This window comes from Diplotaxodon limnothrissa, linkage group LG17, assembly GCF_057381915.1.
Source record: "Diplotaxodon limnothrissa isolate DT_005_m linkage group LG17, D_limnothrissa_male_GT1.1, whole genome shotgun sequence".
NCBI lineage: Eukaryota > Metazoa > Chordata > Actinopteri > Cichliformes > Cichlidae > Diplotaxodon > Diplotaxodon limnothrissa.
Window position 1 is genome coordinate 22,165,245 of NC_140612.1, and position 23,949 is coordinate 22,189,193.

At 41.7% G+C, this 23,949-nt stretch overlaps 1 protein-coding gene across 13 annotated transcripts in view; it reads right to left on the reverse strand.

Annotated features, from left to right (window-relative positions):
- The window catches only part of celf2 (cugbp, Elav-like family member 2), a 239,346-nt gene that overhangs the window by 39,795 nt on the left and 175,602 nt on the right, over positions 1–23,949 (reverse strand). For all 13 annotated transcript variants that reach the window (XM_085375374.1, XM_085375363.1, XM_085375361.1 and 10 more), the window contains 2 exons: positions 13,491–13,539; positions 5,810–5,944 (listed from right to left, as the gene is read on the reverse strand). In XM_085375374.1, the coding sequence (XP_085231500.1) occupies positions 5,810–5,944; positions 13,491–13,539 (184 nt within the window). The remainder of the gene's footprint in view (positions 1–5,809; positions 5,945–13,490; positions 13,540–23,949) is intronic.

Genomic DNA, 23,949 nt, shown 5'->3' on the forward strand with positions numbered 1-23,949 from the left:
TCTCCTCACCCTGCTGGATATTTCTTCCTGTTAAAAAGGAGTTTTTCCGTCCCACTGTCACCATATGCTTGCTCACAAGGGGTCGTGTGATAGTTGGGGTTTTCTCCGGATTATTGTAGGGTCTTTACGTTACAACATAAAGCAACTTCAGACAAACTCTTGTTGTGACTTATCGCTATATAGATAAAACTGAACTGAATGAAAGCAATGTCATTATCTGGCAAACTAAACTGCTGAGTAGGTGAAATTATATATCCTGGGCAATTACAGGAAATCATTTAAAAAGTAACATAACTGGTGTGTCTGAAAGAGGTCAGCACACCCTTGGTCCCAGCCTTTTTGAAAATCTTTTTCTGTCATCAAACTCAGAATGTGCTGTGTTTTTAATAATTTGCATAAATTGGCATTTTTTAAATTTCCCATGTTACCTAGCGCCCTAACTCTTTTTTTGAATCTTTTTTGTAGGTTGTAATTTTGAAAATCAGTTCTGAAAAAAGTAATGTGGATATTTTTTGAAGGCGTGGTTGCCAAACCTATTATATTAACACATGATAAAAGCAGAAATTATAGCACTCAAAAAGTTTACCGGGTCTCCTGTTAGAGGTTCAGACTGTGTTAACTGAACATATCAACTGAGGCCACAGTATTGAAGATTCAGTTTTTATAGTCTACACCATTTTCTGAATAGAATGAGAAGTTTAAGTGATGGCTGTCAAGAAGAATGAGCCTTGGTCTTTAGTGAGAACAACTTTAGAACTGAAAGAAATACACTTGAACAGTTTTTATCATCCGAGCACTCAAATCAACATCTTCTGTGTTCAATTTTCAAAATGATTGTTCCTATTGGTTATGCAGACCTGTCTCTGATCTTATATGAAACCTATTGACCTTTCCTTTTTCTTTTCTGTCACTGCCAACTGGAAGATAGAGTTCAATCACCTTTTATGTGAAACTACCTTGGTTGCTTAACATTAAAGAGGCAAGAAGGTGATAAAAAAGAGACTGAAGCTCTGACCTAGTAAACATTTGATGCGTCCTTTGCAGTGCCAGGGCTGCTGTGCTAAGTGGTAGCACTGAAGATAGGACATACAAAAAGGGGTCATTTTTCAATTTATTCAGGGGACTGTCTATTTTAGGTGGGCCACAATCTGCCATTTAACTGCTTATTTTCCAGGAGGCTGCCTCCATCCTCTGCAGAGAAGTAATGCCCCAGAACTAGATCAGTTCTGCAGGGGGCATCCATTTGGGTTAGCCCTCCAGACTGGTCCTGATAGGTCCTGACTCTATTTATAAAACCGGTCAGCTACAACATCATCGGCTGTCACCGAAAGGAGACTCATCAGTTTGTCTCCAACTGTCAGACAGGATGCTTTTCATCCGCAAAGAAACATTTCTATCTTTAGCCCGTTTCTGCAGCTTGAAGCCAAAGCTTCTAAATAAGGAATTCCACTGCGCCTGCACACTGATTCATTAATGTCGAAGCTGTTAATGAAAAAAGAAACGCTTAGAGTCGAAGCCATACTTTCTGGCTGGTTGGTGCATGTCTTATTTTTCGAAGCACAGAGATGGGACGTGGCTCGAGCGCTAAAAATACCTCACGGGCCGCATTCTGTCGTCAGTGGAGAACCAAACAGTCCTTTAATGAAAGTAGGGTAGCTCCCCAGGCCCAGCCATCCACTGGTGGTGTGATCCATATTTTATTAATAGCGGGATGGTGGAGCGCTCTTCTGATTGATATCGAGATTTAATAGGACCTCAGCAGCGATGCTATGTGGGACTGAGGGCCCCTGGGAGTTGCAGGCACACAGAAATCCGTAAAGGCCTATTTATTTCCAACCTGGTTAGGGGTGTTTGTTTACTAGCCAAGACCAAGCTGGACTAACAGTATTTCCTTTTCGACTAAGTGGTTTATATTAGTTCCACAGAAGCAAGGATTTGGCCATTGCATCTAAAATATTCATGAGGACAAAAGAGAGGAGCTGAAGAGGGATGGAAGAAGGAAACAGGGAAGGGAGGGAAGGAGGCCGGTGTGGGATGTCTGAGAAAAAGAGGACAAATTGATGCAAGAACGGATTCTAGGACAGCCAGGGTGAATATAGAGACGGGGAGGGCCGTGTTGTTCGCAGAAGCAGAGGAACATGGGAGTTTGAGTAGTGTGGTTTCAGGCAAAGACTCAAGATGGAGACAACCTTCAGAAGAAAAGGAGGAAGATCAGACTCGAGTCAACAATAAAACATCCATAACATTCAACAGCCACAGAAAAGTATATATCACCAACATAACCACACTGAACCTGCGTGACGATGACAGCGACAGCTCCCGTGACAGAAGGAGGAAGAATAGAAGGACAGAGATTCGCAAAAAGCCCCTCCATCTCCTCAGCACATAGAAACCACAAAGGGACAGGGAAGGGGGAGGTAGGGTATACTGGGAGGATGTTTGAAATGAGCCGTGAGGGGAGGCAGGTGTGTGCTTGTGGGAAGAAATGGTTGATGATGATTATTTAGATAGGTAACATAGCTAAAAATAGATTGATAGATGATTATCATATCTGCTCATATGTCTTGAAACACGGACCTACAGAACACACCTGTCACACCCAGCAGCTGACTGATCTGAATGATTTGACACCTGGTTTATAGGTCCATTTCTTTTCTTTAAAAGCAGCCCTGGAGCACTTTGAGAAGAGCACCAAGAGTGTGCCAATTACGAAGGAAACTCGCCAGGAATTTGCTATTTTGCTGTGGAGGCAGCTCATACCTTTCTCCAAATCAACTGAATTGGAGATGTTGCCACATTCAGAGTCATAAAAACGTTTTTCTTTTCTTTTATGGCCGTGTTACTTTTTCATTACTGCTCTATGACTCCCGCCAAGTCCCCGAATGGCCAAATCAGCACCTCACCAACTGAAAAAAAATGAAAGGGAAATGGCTGGTATTACAAGGGTTTCATGTGAACTGCCAGTAATAACCATAATTTGCTTGAAATTCTAAATTTGAGGGCAGGCTTTCCTCAATATCAGTTTGGTACTGGACTCAAATTTGGTTCAACAAGTGATTTATGTCAACAGTAACTGAGACTGGTATCAAATAACTGTAAGATCATTCACTGAAGATAAAAGATCAATGTAGCTATGGTGTGCTGCATACGCCTTGAGCAGAGCAGTGCTTTTTGAAACTAGCAACGAGCACAAGGTGGATTTGACTGAGAAACCTGTCGATCACATAACCTAACATAAACTCGTATACTGATGTAATAAAGTGGGGTCTTCGTCTCATAGACTTATCAAGTCAAAAAAAAGTAAATACAGTTGCAGTAAAATTATGAAAGTGCTTTAAAATTAACATTTTGTTTTGCTATGCAAAACATAACCAATCCTTTTATTTCAACACTACAAAGCCAACAAAGCAGCAACTCACGTCCCGATTTGGACAGCGGATTTGAAAATTCCCACTGCTCTGCAATGGAAGTACAGAGCTTAGGACTGGCTCATGGACAGGGTAAACCGGAACAGCAGGGAAGGTGGAGGATATGAACAGAGGTTAGGAGGCGAGAAGGAGGAGTGGGAGAGGGGATGTTTGGGGATGAAGCTGACAGAGCAAGAAGGGGAGAAGAAAGAATGGGGGTGGGGGGTATATAGAGCGAAAGAGGAGAAGCATGTATTCACAGTGGTGGCCACAGCAGCCTCGAGATGTTGCTCCAGTTCATTTGCATTGACTTCTTAAAATGACTCTTTTAAGACCTCGAAGGAAAACATTTAGGAAGAAGCAGTTGGTTGAAAACAGAATCTGATACAAAGGCTGTGCTGTATTAGGCATATAAGGTATACTGGGCTTGTTGCACTCATTTAATTTCTATAAACAGATATCTATACATAAATGTGGTTCCTTTTTTAGTCCGTTTGTACTCTCAATCCCAACAGACTTCAATGGTAAAATCCCAACTTTACGGCAACCTTTCAGCGGAAACTCTTTTTGGTGACTTCAGCTATTTTTTCTCTTCAACAAACAACTGTACCGTGGCTATGATTTTCTATAACTCACCTGTTTGTTAAAGCTTAAAATTAGGGCTCTAGCTGCTGTTGTCTGCTAGCTGTCTCTGCTAACTGTCTCGAGGCTTAACCTCTATTAATAAGAATAATTAAAGTGGGCTTCATGTGCTTTTAGGACCTCTTTGAAATGGGATTATCTGACTATATCTATCAGTTTTTATTTGGGAATTTGTGCTTCTGTTCTAATGAGTAAAATTCTTAGTTGATACTTAGCAGTTATTAGCAGGTGTTTGCGCCTATGCAGGTAAAGCTAACCAAGCTTGTTTGCACTGGCAGATGGTGTAACGCTCCTCACTTTCATCCAAGTATGGTCACTTTTGGATCCAAAAACCAAAAGTATGGTAGCTGATGCTGACGCTTTAAGAACAGGAAGTTCAGAATTAGTCTGTATACTTTATATACAGTCGATGGTTTGCACCTCTCTCATCCTCCACCATGTGTCCAACAGCTATCATCAGAGGCCTAAAGACTTATTAGCAACCATCTGATAACCAGTGGTTGTGTAGGGAAAACTAGTGAAACAGGTTGTTTGCATGGCTAATGCCGACTTGATTGTAAACAATAACTAAACAATAACTACTACTATTTAACTTGCTTGGAGGATAAATTGGCATCGCTCATCCAAACTACAAGAGACCGCAGCAATCTTGCAGCAAACTTTAACAACCACTTACAACTGGTTGGTAAATACACATGTGGTTGCCGAGGGTTGCTAAAGAGTCTAAAGGCCTGTGTGACTGAGGCCATACAACACCAGCTAATCTAGAATAATTTTATCTTGTAATATGCAGAAAATAAAATAACCTTTAAACCACAACTTGATGCCCCTATACATCCATTAAGTGGATAAACTAGCGGAGCCTTTTGAGAGCCCTGATCCAGCTTCAGCTTTAATTATTTCTGCTCTCATTCTATTGCTTATTATTATCACTAGAATTTCTGCAGTATCTATCAAACCAATAAAACCTGATAATATGAGCTCTAAAATGGCCTTTGACGTCTTTATGACCTGCACAGAGCTCTTCCACTGCAGACCTTTGATGGCTAATAATTGATTTTATTTTGGCGAACCATTCGATAACCATCTTCTGAACCACTCAGACTCCGGGAAATAAAAAAGGACAGAGCGCACTTCCACTTGCCGAAGACAATGAATGGCTCAAGGCTGACTTTCAATTAGAAAATCAAGCCTACACACACAAACATTTATTGTTGGTTCTGTCAGGTGTGCAGCTTGATCACAACATTAAAATACTATTTCAGGTAAATGGGGAAATCTAATTTAATAGGCACGGGCACATTATGCGCAATGAAAGGCTCATCATTTTTCTATACTGCTGATTTGCAGAGGAAATATTTATGACCCCAAAAAGTTTTTATATAATAATTACCGCAGTTTTAAGTAAACAGTCTTTTCTTGCAACACTGACAGCTTGGAAAACACTTCCAGAGGTAGACAGTGAAGTGAAAAATGGCTGAGAAGGTGTAAATGAGCAGCTTCCTGTGCAGCACAAATGCTTTTAAGCAGGCAAATAACAATAAACTGCAAAACATTAAAGCGGTTGGGAACTTTTTCAAGTCAGTTTTTCAGAACCTCACTTCAACCAGTCAACTCTTATCACAAAATTTCGAGGTAAACACTTTTGAGTCATTACACAAGTTAATGCAATGAACTGTAGCTGCTGGAGGCCACGCAGGTGTTAATGTTCACATGAGGAACATCAAGTCTGGATCGAAGTGAGTCAGAGGGACAGGTACCTCTGCTGAGCCCGTCGGGTCCTCGGAGGATCCGGCATTCCTCGATCTGTCCAAACGCAGAGAACATGACCCGGATGTCGTTCTCGTTGCACTTCTTCGACACCATGCCGATGAACAACTTCCTGTCTTCCACGGCTGTAAGGAGAACCGAGAAACAAGATGAATGAAGAGATTTTATGACATTAACACTCTGTGCATGCCAGAGTTAATGCTGTGTTCCTCTCAAATGACTTTAAACATTTCCTTAATACCTATTTCACTCTTTTAATCAGAAAAGACCTCAGGTGCCCTCTAAGAAAACCACTCTGACATAACTGTAATGGGCTTCTAAAGCAGATAGAAACATGGCATAAAGGAAAAAAAAAAACAGTTTGAAAGCTTAATCTGTTGAACTTTGGGTTTTATTGTAAATTATGGCCTTAACCCAAATGTTATATAAGACCAAACTCACTTAGTCATAAAGCCTGTTGCATCCAGAATAGTTTGAGGGGTTTTTCTTGATGCTGAGCTAATGAGCTGCTACTAGCTTTATATTTACTATCCAGGCATTTAAGTGTTTTCAGTGTTTGTTGTGAAAGCAAATAAGTACTTTAAAGCTGGTGTAGGCAAATTTCTTTTAGTTTTGGTCATTAGACAAAAAAAGTGGATTCATCAGAGTACTATCACCGGGGAGAGTGGGGTTCAAAGTCCCTATACGCCATATGGATTCAGTGTTGCCAACTCCTCAGTAAGGAAAATCGCTATTGGCTGTCCTAAAAGTCGCTAGAAGTCGCCAAATGACGTCATCGCCTAATTTGCATAATTGGCCATGCTAATGTAATTGTAACCTACGCTGTTGGAGAGAGAAATAACATCGTGGAAGAGTCATAAAGTGAGTAAAAAACGTCCTAAATGCAGTTTGAATGTATTTAGAACTACAAATTAAATTTATTTTAGCAATTATTGTTTTTAAATGTCACAATTCCAACCCTGCTTCTTTATCCAGGCCTGGACCAGCAAAAGTGACCCGAAATTGGCACTCTGGTGGAGTTACTTTGTGTGTGAGTGTGTGTTTATAAGTAGTTTTAAACCTTGTGATCCACAAAACAGCATAAGAGTAAAGGAAGAACTGACTGCGTTACAGTCAGTGCGGGAGCAGCGGCTTCGCTCATGCGCGATTCATTTGCCGTTTGGACGCACATGTGTGAACGTCTCTTGCCCTGATAGCAGCTGGGGAGGACTATCCTCCGCCTGTGAGCGCTTTGGCATGGGTGAGGTGCCCAAGGCAGCACCGCTGCTTGTTGAGAGTAAGAGCGATACGCGTTTTCACGTCAAAAAGTCGTCATAAATAAGTCTCCAATAATACCAGAAAAAGTCACCAGATTTGTCGCTAGTCGCTTTTTAGAAAAAAAGTTGCTAAGGGGGTCTGAAAACTTGCTAAATATAGCGACAAAGTCGCTAAGTTGGAAACACTGCATGGATTACATGCTGGATAGTGGGTGGGGCTTAAAAACGAGCCCTTGGGCTATAACCTCCGGTTTGACTGACTCATTACTAGTGATGTGTGATACCACTGATTTCCTTTCCGATCCGATCCAAGTAATATTCAGGGTGGTATCGACGATACTGATCCCGATACTTTGTACAAAAACATTTTATTTATTGTATCTCAAATTATAGCATGATAATGATTACAGGACATCAGATTACTTGTTCTTATCACTTAATAATGCAGAGTTCATCATACAGAAATAAAAAACCTGAAGTTGTGCTATTTGAACACCTGCCTGCCTGCAGCACTAAAGGACTCCGTGAGAGACGTCTGTCTCGCCCTAGCAGCACCTGTCGTTCTCATCCTCTTCAGTTCGTCTCAATATACGCTCGTCATATTCTGTGATATGATTTACTCTGAGGTGTTTGACCTCAGGTTAGTGATGTTGCCACAACCATACATGCCAACCCTCCCAATTTTTCCAGGAGAATCCCGAATTTCAGTGCCCCTCCCGAAAATCGCCCGGAGCCACCATTCTCCCGAATTTCTCCCGATTTTCCACCCGGACAACAAAATTGAAAAAACCATATCGCAGAATTCATAGTGCCTATTCCAGTTTCCAACAATGGCGGCAGCTGCTTAGTTTTAATATTACTCTTATTTCTCTTTCTGCGTCGCAAAAAAACTTTTAACATATTTTCAGGTGAGAATGTAGCTGTGTAAACTTCAAATATCTGAGACGACCAACACATCGTCTTCAAACCCCCGCGGTCTTTCACTACTCGGGTTAAACATGATATATAAGTCACTTTGATAACTTAAAAATGTTATTGTTGGGCTTTTTCAGTGTTTTATTTGTTTGTGAGTAAATTGGCTCGGCTGAGATTAAAGTTATTAGATTAGATTAAATTAAATTTTACTTTATTAATCCCTCGGGTGGGTTCCTCCGGGGTTTTCACACAGCTGAATAAACGTCAAACAGAAAGCTGATTAAACAGAAGTGTGAGACGGTCGAGAGTTTACGTCAGCGCCCTGTTATATTTTAGATGGCAAGGAGCAGACGGCTGTTTCACTCCACCGAGGGAGCTCGTGACGTACTACCCGGCTTTCTTTAGACCGCGAAGGCCGGGTTCTGAGGTGGAAGCAGCCTCTGAATTTGGACACCCCTGCTGTATTTTATCCGATAAATCAACACTGTAAAATGTATTTATCACCCCCCCCCCCCAACAGCCCTTTTGAATGTCTCCCTAATTCTGAGGTCTCAAGGTTGGCAAGTATGGCCACAACACCTCACTTTTTTGCCACATGTATCGCAAACCACGTCTCAGCTGTTTGTGGAAGTAAAATACGTCCACACAATTACGCTCAGCCATTGTTGTGAGTGCACGCGCCAAGGGGCTGCAGACATTTATACAGCCGTATTTCGCACATGACTATGAAAGGCGGAAGAGGAAGTAGTTCCTTTGAATGTAGACAATCCGAATGTTATAGTTTCTTTCCACTGTGTTCCTGTTAATGATAAACTACAAATTTACCCTAAATTACTAAAATATTGATATTTTAATGTGAGAATCGATTCTAGAACATAAATGATTGGTATCGAAAGAATTGATATTTCAGGATTGATCCGCACATCACTACCCATTAGCTGTGCCATCACTGGAACTTATTTCCTAAGCACAGGAATGCTTCATGGCTAATCAAAGTCCTTAGAGAAGCAAGTCTGGGTACTCAGCAGCCATACTGGTAATGCTTCCCTAGGTAGTTATTTCGAAGTATTATTGAAATTAACTTTAATTTATTAACTGCTTATCCAATTCAGAGTCACAGAGGGGATAGAGCCTATCCCAGCTGTCACAGGGTGAGAGGTTGGGTACACTCTGGGCAGGTTGTCGGTCTATCGCAGGGCTAACACAGAGAAAGAGTGTGTTAACACTCACAGCCACACCTATGGCCAACCACTGAACCTAACATGCATGTAGTCGGAGTGTGGGAGAACGTCAGAGCACCTGGAGAACTGGGAGAGAACTCATGCAAGCACTAGGAGAACATCCACACAGAACGGTTTCAAACCAGGGTGCACTAATAACTTTAATTTCAATCTCCTAAAATAAAATGCTTAAAAAGTTTGCTGACAAATGCGCTGTTACAGATTTCTTTCATAGATGTCATATTAGGACTGCCACTTTTCTCTCCTATTATGTTTCTGGTTTAATCCCGTGCTTTTGCCGGATGAAAGAAGGATTAACTGTAAAGAATTGGGTGTTTCAGAAAGCGTTCTCACAACTTTAAACCCTCCCAAACTCAGATATGGTGTAAGTTAAAGATTTACTGAACATTTCTGCCCCAAAGTTAGTGACACCACAAAATAAAGTAATCATGGATAGATGGAGTGTGAACATCGCAGCAGCTCATAACCAACAATCAGCGCTTTATCGTGTAAAAAAATTGGCTAACTTGACTTTGTTAGGACATAAAACTTTGCTGATTTATTTAAGAGCAGTTCCAATTTCAGATGACCAATATTTTCTTTGCTTGAGGGTAGTTTCTGTTTTGTGTAGTTTACGGATAATCACATTCAAAGCCATTTTTTAAATATATATACCAAGGAGAGTATGCTGTGAAATAGTGATGTGTGGAAAAAAAGATTGGTAAGAACAAAGAGTAAAATAAAAAAATAAAAAAATAGATAAAAATGAAAAAGAGCGAAATGTGGAAAAATGGATTGAGACAAAAAAATGTAGCAATCAAAAGAAACAGTCAAAGAAAGAAAAAAAGACAGTGGGAGAGCGATGAAGACAGACAGAGTTCATGTATTTCATCATGCCATCTGTGAGGCTCTGATCAATGTCTCATTATCACTTCAACACCGGCTCCTTGCTGAGACTCTTCAGCCTGTCCTCTCTCACCCCCTTCCTCCCTCCCTCCACCTCTCCTTCCTCCTCTATCCTCCTTCCTCCTCCCTCATGAATTTCTCTCCATCTCCTCTGCTGACACAATCCCTCCTTCCTCCGGTGCAATCTCGAGGAACGGGCGCAGGCGGCTGCAGGTGAAGGCGAGAAACTTGCCCCCGTGTGTTTTCCAGCGCGAGGCGTTAAGTTCGAATTAGGCTGAGAGTGAAACCCACATTCATTCGCTGAAACAATGCGCGCATGTGTGTGTTTATGTGTTCCCGCTGCATTCAATGTAATGCTAATCCAATTCATTTTTAATGAGGAAACTGTCAGCTCTTACCGCGAGGCGAAAGAGATAAGCGGTCTGTTGCACTCTGGGAAATCAATAGCGCACTTGTTTATTTTGCTGTTTGAATTGTTTGTGTGTTTAAAAAACAAACCATCGGGATACGCTGCCAAGATAAGTGTTGCTTCAAAAAGCTTTAACTCCTTTGTACACACAGTTTGTGTGTGTGTGTGTGTGCGCGCGCATCACTCCAGAGAAAGATTACCACAAGTCTAACAGCAATGTAATTAATTTACTCTGTGTCGATAGGAAAGAAAGAGAGGAGATATCGTTACAATTGACTGTTTCTGTTTTCGGACGAGGCGCACAGGCAGGCGGGCGGGTGATAAGACTCATAAAGCCGGCTCTGGGATGTATCAGGAGTCGGTTTTGCATTCGGGGATAAATCGGAGCAGAAGCGGCCTCACGCTGAGCTCCAAAAATAGTTAAAAGATGCCGAAGAAAGAATCACAAAGGTTTAGGGAAGTGTTAAATAAAAAACCCCACACACATACGCACAAGATTAACCAATACTGTTATCTCTCTCAGTCTCTTTCTCTTCTTCCATCTCCACTGGCTAAACTAATAAAGCTCTGCGCAGCCATACGTCACTGTTACAGCGGATCTAACACTGGGTTTATTAAAGGTCATTACCGTTAAATGGATGGACGTGTAACGTATGGTCTGCTCTATATTTCACCATTCCCACTGTGAGCAGCGGCTTCTTTATTAAGTTCCACCATCCTTACCCTGACAGTTATTTCTTATAAAGTGATATTTGGCCATATATTTGAGTGGAGCGGATGATGGCTTTTATAAGCATTTCTCCCCCTGCCTTCCCAGATGCTGTCATTTTGCTCTCCTCCCCTGCAGTGGACAGTGACATACATGGCAGGCTAGAAGGAAAGCTCTGTGATGCTGCTGTGGCAAATGAGCTGCATTTAACGTACATGTGAGTTCTGCATGTGTCCAAGAAATGCTATTAAATGTAGTAAATGGGCAGCTCATCCAAACCAAAATTCCGCTCAATTACTCAGCATTAAGGGTCACTTCATCCAAACTGCAAAAACCTACATTTTCTCACTTAACTGTCTAAATAATTTTAATTTCATTTGCCAGATTTTTCACATACCCAATGCGCTGCCACACTACATAATTCTAATGGGAACCATTTCACACCAAAAAATCCCCAAATTGGGGTCTTCTGGTTATTCATCCAGCAAAACTGCAAATCTCCGAGGAAGCTTAGATGTTTTTTTTCTTTCAAAACTGCACTCTTGTTTTTACTTTTTTTGAACCGCAAAAATTGGGTCGCGCTAATTTCTGATGCAGCTGGAGTCCGAGCAGCAAAATGTGTGAAAATAACTGCTCTTGTGTAAATTTACCGAGAAGGTAAGGAAAGCCCGAGTTATTACCTCATAGTGTGAAGAACAAAATGTCACAGCAGTGTATTTACTTAAATTTTTTTGCTTGACATTCAAGTTTAGCTCAGATTTGGTACTGAAAACATCCGCTATGGGCTGTAAGAAGAATTAAAAAAGTCAGATTGACTATTTAGAAATAACTTCCCAGAGTCCTGCCATTTAATAACATGACCTCTGGAGTACATAAAAGCTAAACTCTGCAAGGGAAAATGAGAAACAATGATTGTTTTTAGCACCTAAGTCAGCGGTCTCCATCTTTTTTCAGCTGCCTTACACAATCATGCCCTAATAAGTTCATTTGAACTCATTTTAAATAGGATCAGGACTTTTTAATTCATTTTAGCTGCCCATAACTTTAGCTTAACATTAAAACAATGGAGCTTTTACTTTTTGTTACTAATTAATTGAACAGGTAATTATGTTATGATAGTTAGTGACCAATTTCCCTGAGTTTATCTATTACTGTTCAGTTTGTTAACTATTAATCCAAACTTTAGTTGTTAATCAGGCCTTGTCACTAGCAGCTAACTGCTAACTAATAGTCACATTTGTTGCTAAATGTCATTCATAACTTCATATTAATAACTTTAGCTATCTATTGTGTTTGCAAACACTTTCGACTGTTTTCCTTCAACATGTCTTCTGCTTGATCAACGTCTTCGTTTTATGGCAAAGAAACCAAATTATTTCCTCCTGGATTTAGTGGGACATAGGTGTTTATCAGCTTCAGGTTTCTGTTTTTACGGCAGCTATATCGTTGTCCATGACTGAAAGCTCACGTCCAGTTGAAGCAATGGAATTAAACATGAGTCCAACAGTTTGAGTAATGGTAAGAAGTAAAGTGACCGTCTGGAAATAAATAAGGAACTAACTTATAACATATTTGTGAGTTGATTTTTCAAGGTCTGCATCTTCGCTCAACAAAATGCGTCAGAAGAAGCGATGAAGTATTTATAAATGAGCTAACAGATAACAGCAGGCCTACCCTTTAAAGATGCATCCACTGGTATTACACACTGTCCAACAGCTTCCTCTTTGAATGAGAAGGAATGGAGGATGAGGCTCGGTATAGGAAATCAATTCAGAGCTGGATCTGCGGTATGTAGTTTGGGAACGGGGTGATCTGAGGACGAGGGTGTGCGACACTACTTGTGTGCATGCACGCGCGCGCGTGTGTGTAATAGATGCATTAGGGAGAGCGTGTGTGGCAAGAGGAGAGTGCATACAACATGTTTGTATGAGTGAGCAGCCACAGGGGAGAGAGGCCGGTTCACAACGAGGCCAAAACGATTCAACTTTCACTGACCTCCTTATGAACCACCTTAATAATTCATCACACATAGAAAAATATATTTATATATATCAGTATTGCCCCATCCCACCCCCTTTCTCTCCTCTGCTCTATGTTTCAATCTTTTCCCCGAGTCCCCCGCGCTGTCTGCCAATCAAGCAGAGATAGCCATTACCAAGCAAAATTCGAAAAAGGCTATTGATGCATGCATGCATGTGTATGTGTGTATGTGATATTGATGGGTCTGTCGCTGTGCATGTGTGCAGTGCCACTCACCATTAGATTTCTCACTGTCTGCAGGTTTCATCTGAATAGGGTGGTGCATCTGTAGAGACAGAAAACAAGGACAAAAAAACGCCTCATCAAATATCGGTACACATGCCCTAAAACACAATATGACGAATGCTGCAATTCACTTTGTCTCTTCACATCCAAATGAAATCCCAAGAGGATTTCATACTCTGTTAATTACACATGTTTTATAGAGATGCTTTTGTCAGATAAGAAATATGGCGGCAATTGCTTTGGTTTTCCCACAGCAGATAGAAATCTGTGTGAGACACAGTACGCCGCTCAGCTCCGCAGGGCGGCGGTAGAGCATCTAAACCGGTTTTCTCTAGCAAATGCCAGAAAACACGAGGAGGAGATGAAGATATAGGGGTCAAGAGGGCAAGAGGAAGGACAGAAATGAGACCACATGCAAGAGCCAGAGCATGGGAAAGTACAAGGAGGATGCACATCAGCAAAAACCGAGAAGTAAATAAAAGAGGAAGAAGCCCCAAAAAGAAGAGGAGGAAGAAGAAGAGCAAGCGGTTTTCTGCTTGACATTTCTAAATCGCTTAGAAATAACTACCCAGGGACATAAACACATGGAAGATAACAGTTTGCTTGCAAGAAGTCCGCTCACTCACTTCAACAACTGCAACTGATTATTGTGGAGATAAAAGCTTCATACAATAGTCGGCCAGATGACCACCAGCATGAAAAATGCTGGTGCTGGTGCGCTGCACACTGAGAGACATTAGCATATAAACATAACCTTTCAATATTTGGAATATTTCAGCATTGTTATTTGTCTGTCACTGTCACAGAAGAAAGACCTAAAAAGAGTTTATTTCCACAAATCACTGACTCACTTTGGTTTACAGACATGAACTCAATCCTTGCACGGGGTTGTATATGATAACGTTGATGCATGATCAGCTGGAGAGGACATTATGTTTCAGGCTTCCTAACCTGCTTCATGGTTCAGATGGTAAGAGATATTACTCTGCTAGATCTGAAGTATGAAGTCTGACATTAGAGCAGAATTGGTCAAAGGGTATCATGTTTCCTGTCTCCTGCTCGCTCTACAGCACCACCCCTCTTTAAAACCGGAGGATTTTCAACTCATCAGACATGGATGATTTCCTGTACAACATATGACTCTAGACCAGGCTTGGGCCTGACTGTTCAATCGATTCTCATCCCAGTGGTGTCTATCAGAAACTAATGGCATTAAAGATCCCAAATTGTCTTTTGCACTGTTTTTAAGGAGAGACCAAGTCCTCGTTAACCGAACGTTATCATCCCACAAATGTGTCTGTTTGTGTACAAGCTTCTTTTCGGACAAGGGGCGATGAGAGGGTCCTCCAAGGTTTTGGAAGTGGTGATGTGTCTTCATAGATCGAGAAGTTCAGCATAAAAAGTTGTGACAGCGACTGCTGTGGACTCTTTATGTTTTTTTAAACACTCAGTTTTACTTTGTATGTTGGAAGTTAGAACGTCGCTTTCCACCGCGGCTCACAGATGGACTAACAACAGCACAAAGGAAGAGTGACCCACAGCCCGGTTGTACCAAATACCTTATACACTGCCTCCATCTGGTAAAAGAGCCCACTGCAGGCAGACTGGACATTCTTTTTTTAACCTTATTTTTACTTTTGATTTTACTTGCTGTGTTAAAGGGTAGGCACCAAAAACAGCTTGGTTGGTATTAAAAAAGAGCTTTGGGTTAAAATGACAAAACTACCCAGTGCATATAAATGTTACGCCAAGGGTTCCTGAACAGTTGTCCATATGTGATAGGTTGGGCTAGTACCATGTTGTGTGCCACACACCACAGACACCAAAGGCATCTCAAACTTTATAAGCTTTACACCAGCTGAACATCTGGCTAAAATTGATTTCCAGGGTCAGAGCCAAAGGCTGGACACAGCAGGGGTCAAGGAAGAGCCACCTGCCACAAAACCAAAGCTGAAGCCTGCCCGGGACCCACGTAGTCATAGAACTGAACTGGACTTCCAGTCATTGCTGTTTTTCTAGCACAGTCTTTTTTTGAGGTATCATTTCTCAACTGTTTTTCCCACAAAGACATATTTTAACCACTCAACTGAGAGATACATTAAAAAGCTTATCACATGCTTGAGCTCTGACAGATCGCCGACCTGTCAGCTAGGAAGTGGTTTAAGTTGTGATCTGATTACATACTTTCGCATTAGGCCTTTCTGTTAACAGTCATTCTTATTGCACTGATTCTGCTTGGATTAACGTTGGATCTTACTGCACACAAGGTTGGCCCCAGTTCAAAGTAAACTGTCCTGCACATCCTTCTTTGGCTTTTGGCTGCCTTTAGGTTGTCGACTGGCTTGCATGAGACAGCTGGAATAGCAGGAAAAAGACATTTGAAATTGCTGGAGGGATTTCTTTCCTTGATCAAACTGCAGCTGTCATTTAGACCTGATTTGATCTCAGTATGATCCAGACCAACTGAAGACCCAGCCCGGCTTATCTTGATGCATTCTGACTGCAGTGCATTGTGTAAGTATTTACATTTTGCGATTTCTTTCTTCTTTCTTTATCCACACGCACAGTATTAAGAAACAGATTGCTCGTCTTTAGCAGGTGTAAATGGGGTTTAATGCCTGCATTTAGACTCGTCTTTTTAGATCCTGGATATCTCTCTGATGTATCCAAGAAGCAGTTTAATGGAGCTGAATGATGGATGGGTTTTTTAGGTGGTGAGTCTTCTTTTATGGAAAACAAAAAAAAAAAAAAAACACTTCACAGATGAGACGGCTCCCCCTCCCTCGCCTCGCCCTCCTTCATGCTCTCCTCCTCTGTCCCTTTTTTTATTCCCTCCATCTCTCTTTCCTTTATGGGAGATTATGTGGCTGTTTGATCTGCGGAGAGACGAATGACAGTGATTCTCCAAATCTAGCCCAGTATCAATCACACTCAGAGTCAAATACCAGCCGTGAGTGAGTAGGTCTGTGTCTGCGCGAGCGTGCATAAATGTGTGTGTGTGTCCGTGCGGGTGTGTATGCGCCCCGTCTTACTCATAACGCCCCTGGGCTCAGTCACGCTGTGACAGAAGGCTTTGATCTTCCAATTCTATCACACACCTTTATCCCAACTCTCTCCCTTCTTGCTCGCTTCCTTATCATCCTCACTCTGCTTTTTTCCCCTCCCTCCTCGTCTCCCAGACCTGTCCCAGATGAACGCGCGCACACACACACACACACACACACACACACACACACACACACACACACCTAGTCTGTTGATTAGTTCCCAAACCTGCCTGATGGGAGCAGTGAGTGGTGAATGAGGAAGAAACAATGTAGCAATAAAAGGCAGAAAGAAAGAGAGAAGAAAATCATCAAATAGAAGAGGAGACAAAGAAAGAAAAAAAAGGCAAGAAATAAAGCAAAAAAAAACCTAAGAATGAAGCGAGAAAGAAATAAAGAAGCAGGAGAAAATTAGAAAAAAGGAAGGAAGGAAACAACAAAGGTAGGAAAAAAGAAAGTAAGATAAAAATGTAAAAAAAATAGCAACATAAGGAAAAGTAAGAAAGAAAGAATACAAACTAAAGAGAAGAAAGTGTGAAATAAATAACGAAGAAAAGGAAAAAAGAAAGACCAAAAGATGAAAGAAAGACTAATTGAAAAGATGCAAACAAGAAATAAAGCAAAGAAAAAAGATAACTAGAAAGATAGATAACAACCTAAAGAGAAGAAAATTACAAAGAAATTACAAAGAAAGGAAAAAATAGAACCTAAGCAGAAGGAAGAATTAAAGAAATAAAGAGATCGATAGATAGATAACAACCTGAAAATAATATAATAGAAGGAAAGAAAAAAGAAAAAGAAAGAAAGACAAATTACGACCTAAAGAGAAGAAAGAAAGAAAGAAAAAGTGAGACAGTGGATCCAACCAGAGGGAGGAAAGATAATAAATATCATATCATATATCATATGGACAGAAGAAGAGCTGTAGACTGTGGACAGTCAGAAATAATCGGCAACCCTTCAGGCTGGAGTCTCAGTACAGTATCACTAACACAAGGACAGATGCAGGGACATGGATGAGGAGTGTGTGTGTGTGTGTGTGTGTGTGTGTGTGTGTGTGGAGGAGGGGGGGGGGGGGGTGTTGAAGCCACATCAAAAGAAGCAAAGTCATGTCAAAGCAAACCTGGAAGTCACATCAAGTCAGTTTTCGTTAATCCATTTCAAAGTCTGTCCTCCAAAGGCAAAAAACAAAAACAAAAAAACAAAAACAAAAGCCACGACAGCATCCGCCGCGCTGCTGTCGTTCACTCCTGAAAAACACTGCCAAAAGCTGCACACACACACACACACACACACACACAAACAAACACACACACATACACACAAGTACAAAAACTACGTCTGGCTTTCAGGCATCTCCTCCTCAGGTCTGTCTACACAAAATGCCTGGTGGGCGGGTGGCGCTGTCGACATGTTTGATCTTGGCGAGTTCCCGCCGAGATCCACAAAGCAAGACTCTCCTCCGCTATCCCACAATTCCACTGCGAGGTTTCTTCTCGCCTGGCGGCCCCACAGCCACAGCCTGCCATTAATTATGTGCTCTGCGGGAGCCCGGCACAACTACTAAGTCCTGGGTGCGCTCAGACTCATAAAAAAAAAAGCCCAGAGAACCAAAAAAACCTCCACAACGTGAAGCCACGTGTGCAGCCGCCTTGATGCTGCGCTGGCATTTAGCTTCATAAATGTATGCGTCTAGTCACCAGGAAGCTTAATCTTCTTCCTGTTTACCTGCTGCAAGCCTACGTGAGTGTTAATTCTCCCGTCTTTCCAGCCAAGAACTGAGTCAGCTTTCTTGGTAAATCTTTAATTGAAGTGGTTTTCACAAGCCACTCTAAGCCAGCGCGTAATAATTAATCAACAACAAGATTTACAAAATAGGAAAAATGAGAAATCCTTCAGAGGGCGGCTGTACAGTTAATGACACAAAGTTGAATTGAACGCAATTTCCCGATGTTTTGATTATTTGCAGTGAAAGTTTGCATGTGCTTTAAGGGGCTTATTATCTGCTTGTAGTGCATCCGCAGAGCACTTGAAATAAAGTGTCACCATTTGTTTTTAATCATTTTTCGAGCGCCTGAATTGCCTTGTTGCAAACTGCATATAGCTCGGTTCTGATTGACTGAGTCACACTGTGCACCGCTGTAAAATACATGATAAATGCACACCTTTGAAAATCGATTAACATTTAATTTACATATTAATGTGCAGACGGAAAGTCACCGCTCACGCTGGTAATAATGAGTTGCCGAGCCGCGGTGTTGTTACTGTTTAAAACCCCCACTGCTGATAATAATAGCTCCTTTTAGCCGCTTTAAAGCAATATGTTATTATTATTAGCATGCTACAAACTTTAAATTCTCCAGATTTGCTGTTTTTGGACAGCAGCTACATGGGAACCACAGTCTGTGATGACTGTAAGCGTATTCAGGGGTTTGATTATATTGTAACTAAAATCAGCGACCTTTAATGCCTTTAAGTTTAGCGTCAATCATGTATGAGCAGCTAGCGTTAAAAACTAAACCTGTGATCACCTGTTGTTCGAACTGGGAGCCTCCTAATATACACATTACCTTTTTGTTTTCCCTTAAGTAGCTTTAAGATTGTTAAACTTCATTAAATCTATATGATTACACTAAAAAAAAAATCAACTGAACACGCGGGCTCGTCCTGGGTTTAATTTTCACAAGATGCGCCTCCAATCTGAAAATGAAACGAGCAGCTCTGAAAATGGAACAAATGTTCTGACAAACTCAAATAACAGCTGCGACACGCCGACTTTTTACACCTGATTCTCCTCAAACTTCCTGATCAAAATAATAACTTGATATGCACAAAAAAGCCTAATTAAGGCCCTCCTGCGTCTGAGGCGCTGCGATAATAAAGAGAGATACAAAAACACAGGCCATTGCTGGTTGTGAGGTGGTTTTATGGAGGGATGTGTCTTTTCACTCAAACAGTTGGCATAGTGGTTACAAAATAATGTACCTAACCATATGTATTCATTTTTCAGTTAGCCAGAAATCAAAAAATTGTACTTTGCATCTATACATGAGGGTCATTTATCTATATTGAACATGTTGTTTCCATTACTCCCTCTCAGGTTTTCTTTAGCGCAGTAAATATCAGATATCCGTCATAAGCCACCATCTCCAGTACAGTTCCTGTAATGGCCACTTGAGGCAATCCCCACAGAGTGCCATGTTAAAATGCTAATATGAGAGTTCAGTGTTAGGGCCACTTCAAAGACTGTTTTACTACCAGCAGCAAGCAGCAACAAAACAGCCATGCTACTGACAGTTCAGCATATCACTCACTGCAGTATCACTGTTATTGGTCAGAAGTGATTTACTGTGGCTCACTGACTCATACTGGACTCCTTTCACAAAGTTTCACAGCCTTTTCCAGAATAAATAAAGGCAGATGCTTTCCACCCAGCATTGACAGCTGAGGTAAACAGTGGAGTGAATTCCTTCTACAGATAGGGAAAAACTCCAGGGTAAATCTGGATCTGGTGGAAACGCACTGGCTAGCCACAGCGGTTATTGGCTACAGTCTCAATTGAGTATTCTTGGCGGATTAAAACATGTTTGTCCTACAGCCGCTGTAGCTAGGATTATACCCTTGAACTGGGAGGGGTAAATAAACAGAACTCACTTGACTGCAATCTGCAATCTACACACATCTTGTTGTAGATTTACACACTGTAACTTTAAAACGAGGTATTAATAAGAGCATGGCTGCTTTGAATGATAGGTGAGTGGTGAGTGGGCTGCGCTCTGTCTACTAGTCTACACTGAACCGGACCTCTCAGTGGAGTTTGTGATATTGGAACCTTTCAGAAAATTTGAATATGATCTACTATGAAATACAGCCAGTCCAAGAAGTCTGCTTTGTGGCTTGGTGAATGGAGTTGTAGCATTTTATCGGTCCGCTACTTAGCACTAACAAGCCAGTGTCTGTCGGAGACATCTGTGCACCCAAACAGTCTATGAAAGAGCCTTCCTAGCCAAGTTTGCTGATAATTTAGCAGTTCATCTTCTCCTCCAAATATGGTTACTTCTGGCTTCTAAACAACAAGGTGGAGATGAGTGGTGTCACAGTGGCTACACAGTCTGCTACAGTTTTATTAGCAACAAAATGCACAGATGCTGTAAAAGCAGATTAGTAGGTGGTTTCTCTTTGGGTTTGTCCTTAGATTTCGCACAACTGCTCAATTCCCTTTTCACTTGTGCAAAATATATTGAGATTGAGGTCCACAAGCAAGTTTTGATGATGCAAGATTAACTCATCCCATCACCAGAAGGTTTTTTTTAACCACCTGAGTGAACCATCGAGTCTACATTACAGCAGAAGGATCAGAGTGCAGCGGGCAGCCTGGATGGATTTTATGACCTTCCAGTTATAGGACAGTCTCTTTAATCACCTCCTGCTTCCTGTCTGAGGCGAAGTGTCTATCTGTCGGACTAGCTGATGAAATGTCATCCACAGGCCACCTCCTTTCAGTCTTTTTATCTTTACATTCTCATCATGTACAGAGCCCCAGCAACCTGGTCTGCATTCACACAGCCTATGGCCCCTTCCCAACCCCCCATGCTGGCTGTAAAATAGCCCCTCCCTGTGTATCGTGTGCAGGAAACCCTACACTTCCTAAATGTTAACTGCTGCTCTTGGGTTAACGTTATCCTGTCGCCTCCTCTTGCCCGCCGACTTCTTGCAGGAATGCCCTGGTGTTTTTAAAGGTCAGAGGTCGGCTTGTCCTGGAGCCAGAGGACAGACTCGAGGCTCACGCTGGGAATAGAACGAGTGTGTGTTGTGTAAGGAGTGCATGGCGAGTGTGCCGCTGTGGATGTGTATGCCCTCTGCCAGCGGTCAGCACCTTCAAAGCAACAGCCAAGTTCACATGAACACAGTGTGTATGCCAAAATTTATACGGCAGCACACAAACACTGTTTCACATCCTGTGTTATGCACACACACACACACATACACACTCCTTCTCCTCCCTCTTCTCTGAAGGTGTGACGGTGAGCTGCTGGGTCAAAGTCAGACAGATGGCCCTCACAGTTGGGATTCAATATCAGTGACCGAGAGCATACGACCACTCATGCGTGCATGCAGGCAAACACACAACCCACATACACGCACGCACCCGCAAACACAGACACCTAAAAGTATTTCTCAAGCAAACACATCCACAAAGTAAGAGGCGTAGCAGCGCACATTTGACCTCCAGACAGTCACACAAACAACACTGCACGTGTATTTTCAAGAAACACTTACTGATACTTTGATTCCACTAAAGAAAAGATGCGTCTTCAAAACTAACTGGATAAATTAATTCATGTGATGACGTACATGCAACTGTAGATGTGAGATTTTTCATCTGCAGTTATTTAATTGTGATGACAGGTCTGTCCTGGGAGTTCATGCACAGTACAGACACAAAGCAGGCATCGCTGGATTCGCTTTATGGTGCTTTTATGCTCAGCATTAGAGGTGGGCAGATCTATCCAATTATTGATAGAATCGATACTAGTGTATTAGGATCAATGACAAATGTCTGAACCTTTTTGTGTTGACCGTCACGTCCGTTTCATATAGGCTAGTTGCTTCAGAGACGGGCACATTTACATTCCAGGTCTCCAAAAAGCCCAGTTTCAAAATAAATGAAAAGCTGGTAGATCTACTTTACTGTGTTAACTAATTATTCACAATCACAGTGATTTAGTGGCCATAAAAATTTGTTCCAAATTTGCAAATTAATGACGATTCATCTAATAAGTCAAGATACACTGCTCTCCAAACATACAGTTTTAAGTGTCAGCCGCGTATACGTATTAGATCAATACAAAAATTTGCAGCATCGCACACCACCACTTGCCGTTCACTCTCTGTCAGATGGCATCATGTGATGAAATGGTAAATGGCCTGTATTTGTATAGTGCTTTACTAGTCCCTAAGGACCCCAAAGCGCTTTACACATCCAGTCATCCACACATTCACACACTGGTGATGACAACCTACATTGTAGGGGAGATCGTGGCTCAAGAGTTGGGAGTTCGCCTTGTAATCGGAAGGTTGCCAGTTCGAGCCTTGGCTAGGACAGGCAAGACACTTCACCCGTTGCCTACCGGTGACGCCAGTGTCCGGCAGCCTCGCCTCTGTCAGTGCGCCCCAGGGTGTAGGTGGGTTTCAAAGCAGTTTGCATTAGTGACTCAAAGGTCAGCTGGCTTAAGAAACATAATAAACATTTTTTCCAACAGTGTATTATACACATATTGCACTTTGCTGTGTGACTCAAAGCCATAATTAAAACATTTGTCTTTCATTTTTGCCAACCCAGTTTTTTTTCTGCATAGAGCATATTTTTACTTCCACTCTTTAATTTGTGAGCCACATCAAGGACACATTTTCATTCTCTTATGATGGGAAATGAAGGTTTTCTGATTCGGGTGAATTAATTTAATCTCAATGCTTCTACTGAAATTAAGAAGTTCGGGCTGTCATGAAAAGTTCAAACAGAGCCACATGTTGATGCTGAAATAGTGTTGCTGTTTTTAAACTGCACTTATAATATGTAGATACATATATATTTACAGGGGTTACTTTTCTGAAGCAACTTAAAAAATCAGTTTCCAGTAGTTTGACTTTACTCCTTATGAAGCCAGAGATGCTGTGCGATTTGTAGTCGTTAGTGTACATCAGAAAGATCCACAAAAGTCAACTTCAGGTGACTTACCTTTCTCTGTTGCACACACTCACACACATATGCACACTCTGCTACCTGTCATCACTATGACAAACACCTTCACCCAGACAAAGAGTGACTTTTATGCTCGTTCTCCTTTCATCAAACAAGCAACTATAAAACAAATTGTCCTTTACAATATCCCTCATCTTAGTGGCGCTTAGCACACAGTTAGCCTACATTATCCCCACTTCATTTAGCTCGGTAAACAATTAACCCGGCGCGCGTGTGTGAGCAGAATGATTGAGGGATTTGGCATTAGCTATGCTGCGTTGCGTCTCCATGCTAAGTGTTTAACATAGTTATCCTGTGTTTATGCCCCCCACCGCTACCTCCTTTCTCTCTCCTTTCCTTTTTCCGTCTCTTCCTCTCACCCCCACCCCAATGAATCCATATGCTTAAACGCTGCCACCAACTTGGAGAGAAAAGAGGGGTTAGGGAAGTTAATTTGAAACAAGCGATTAATATTTCTTTTGTTAAATAAGAGCACACATGCACGCACGCACGCTCTGAGGGTCAGCGCATCGATGAGGTTTGCCTTACTTCAGCTCTGTTTGCGATAGCATTTGGGTTTCACTACAGCAATTACAGGCCTTAATTGAATTGATTTCGATAATGAGCCTCTGTAATGACACTGCTGTGGGAATGGACGGGTGTG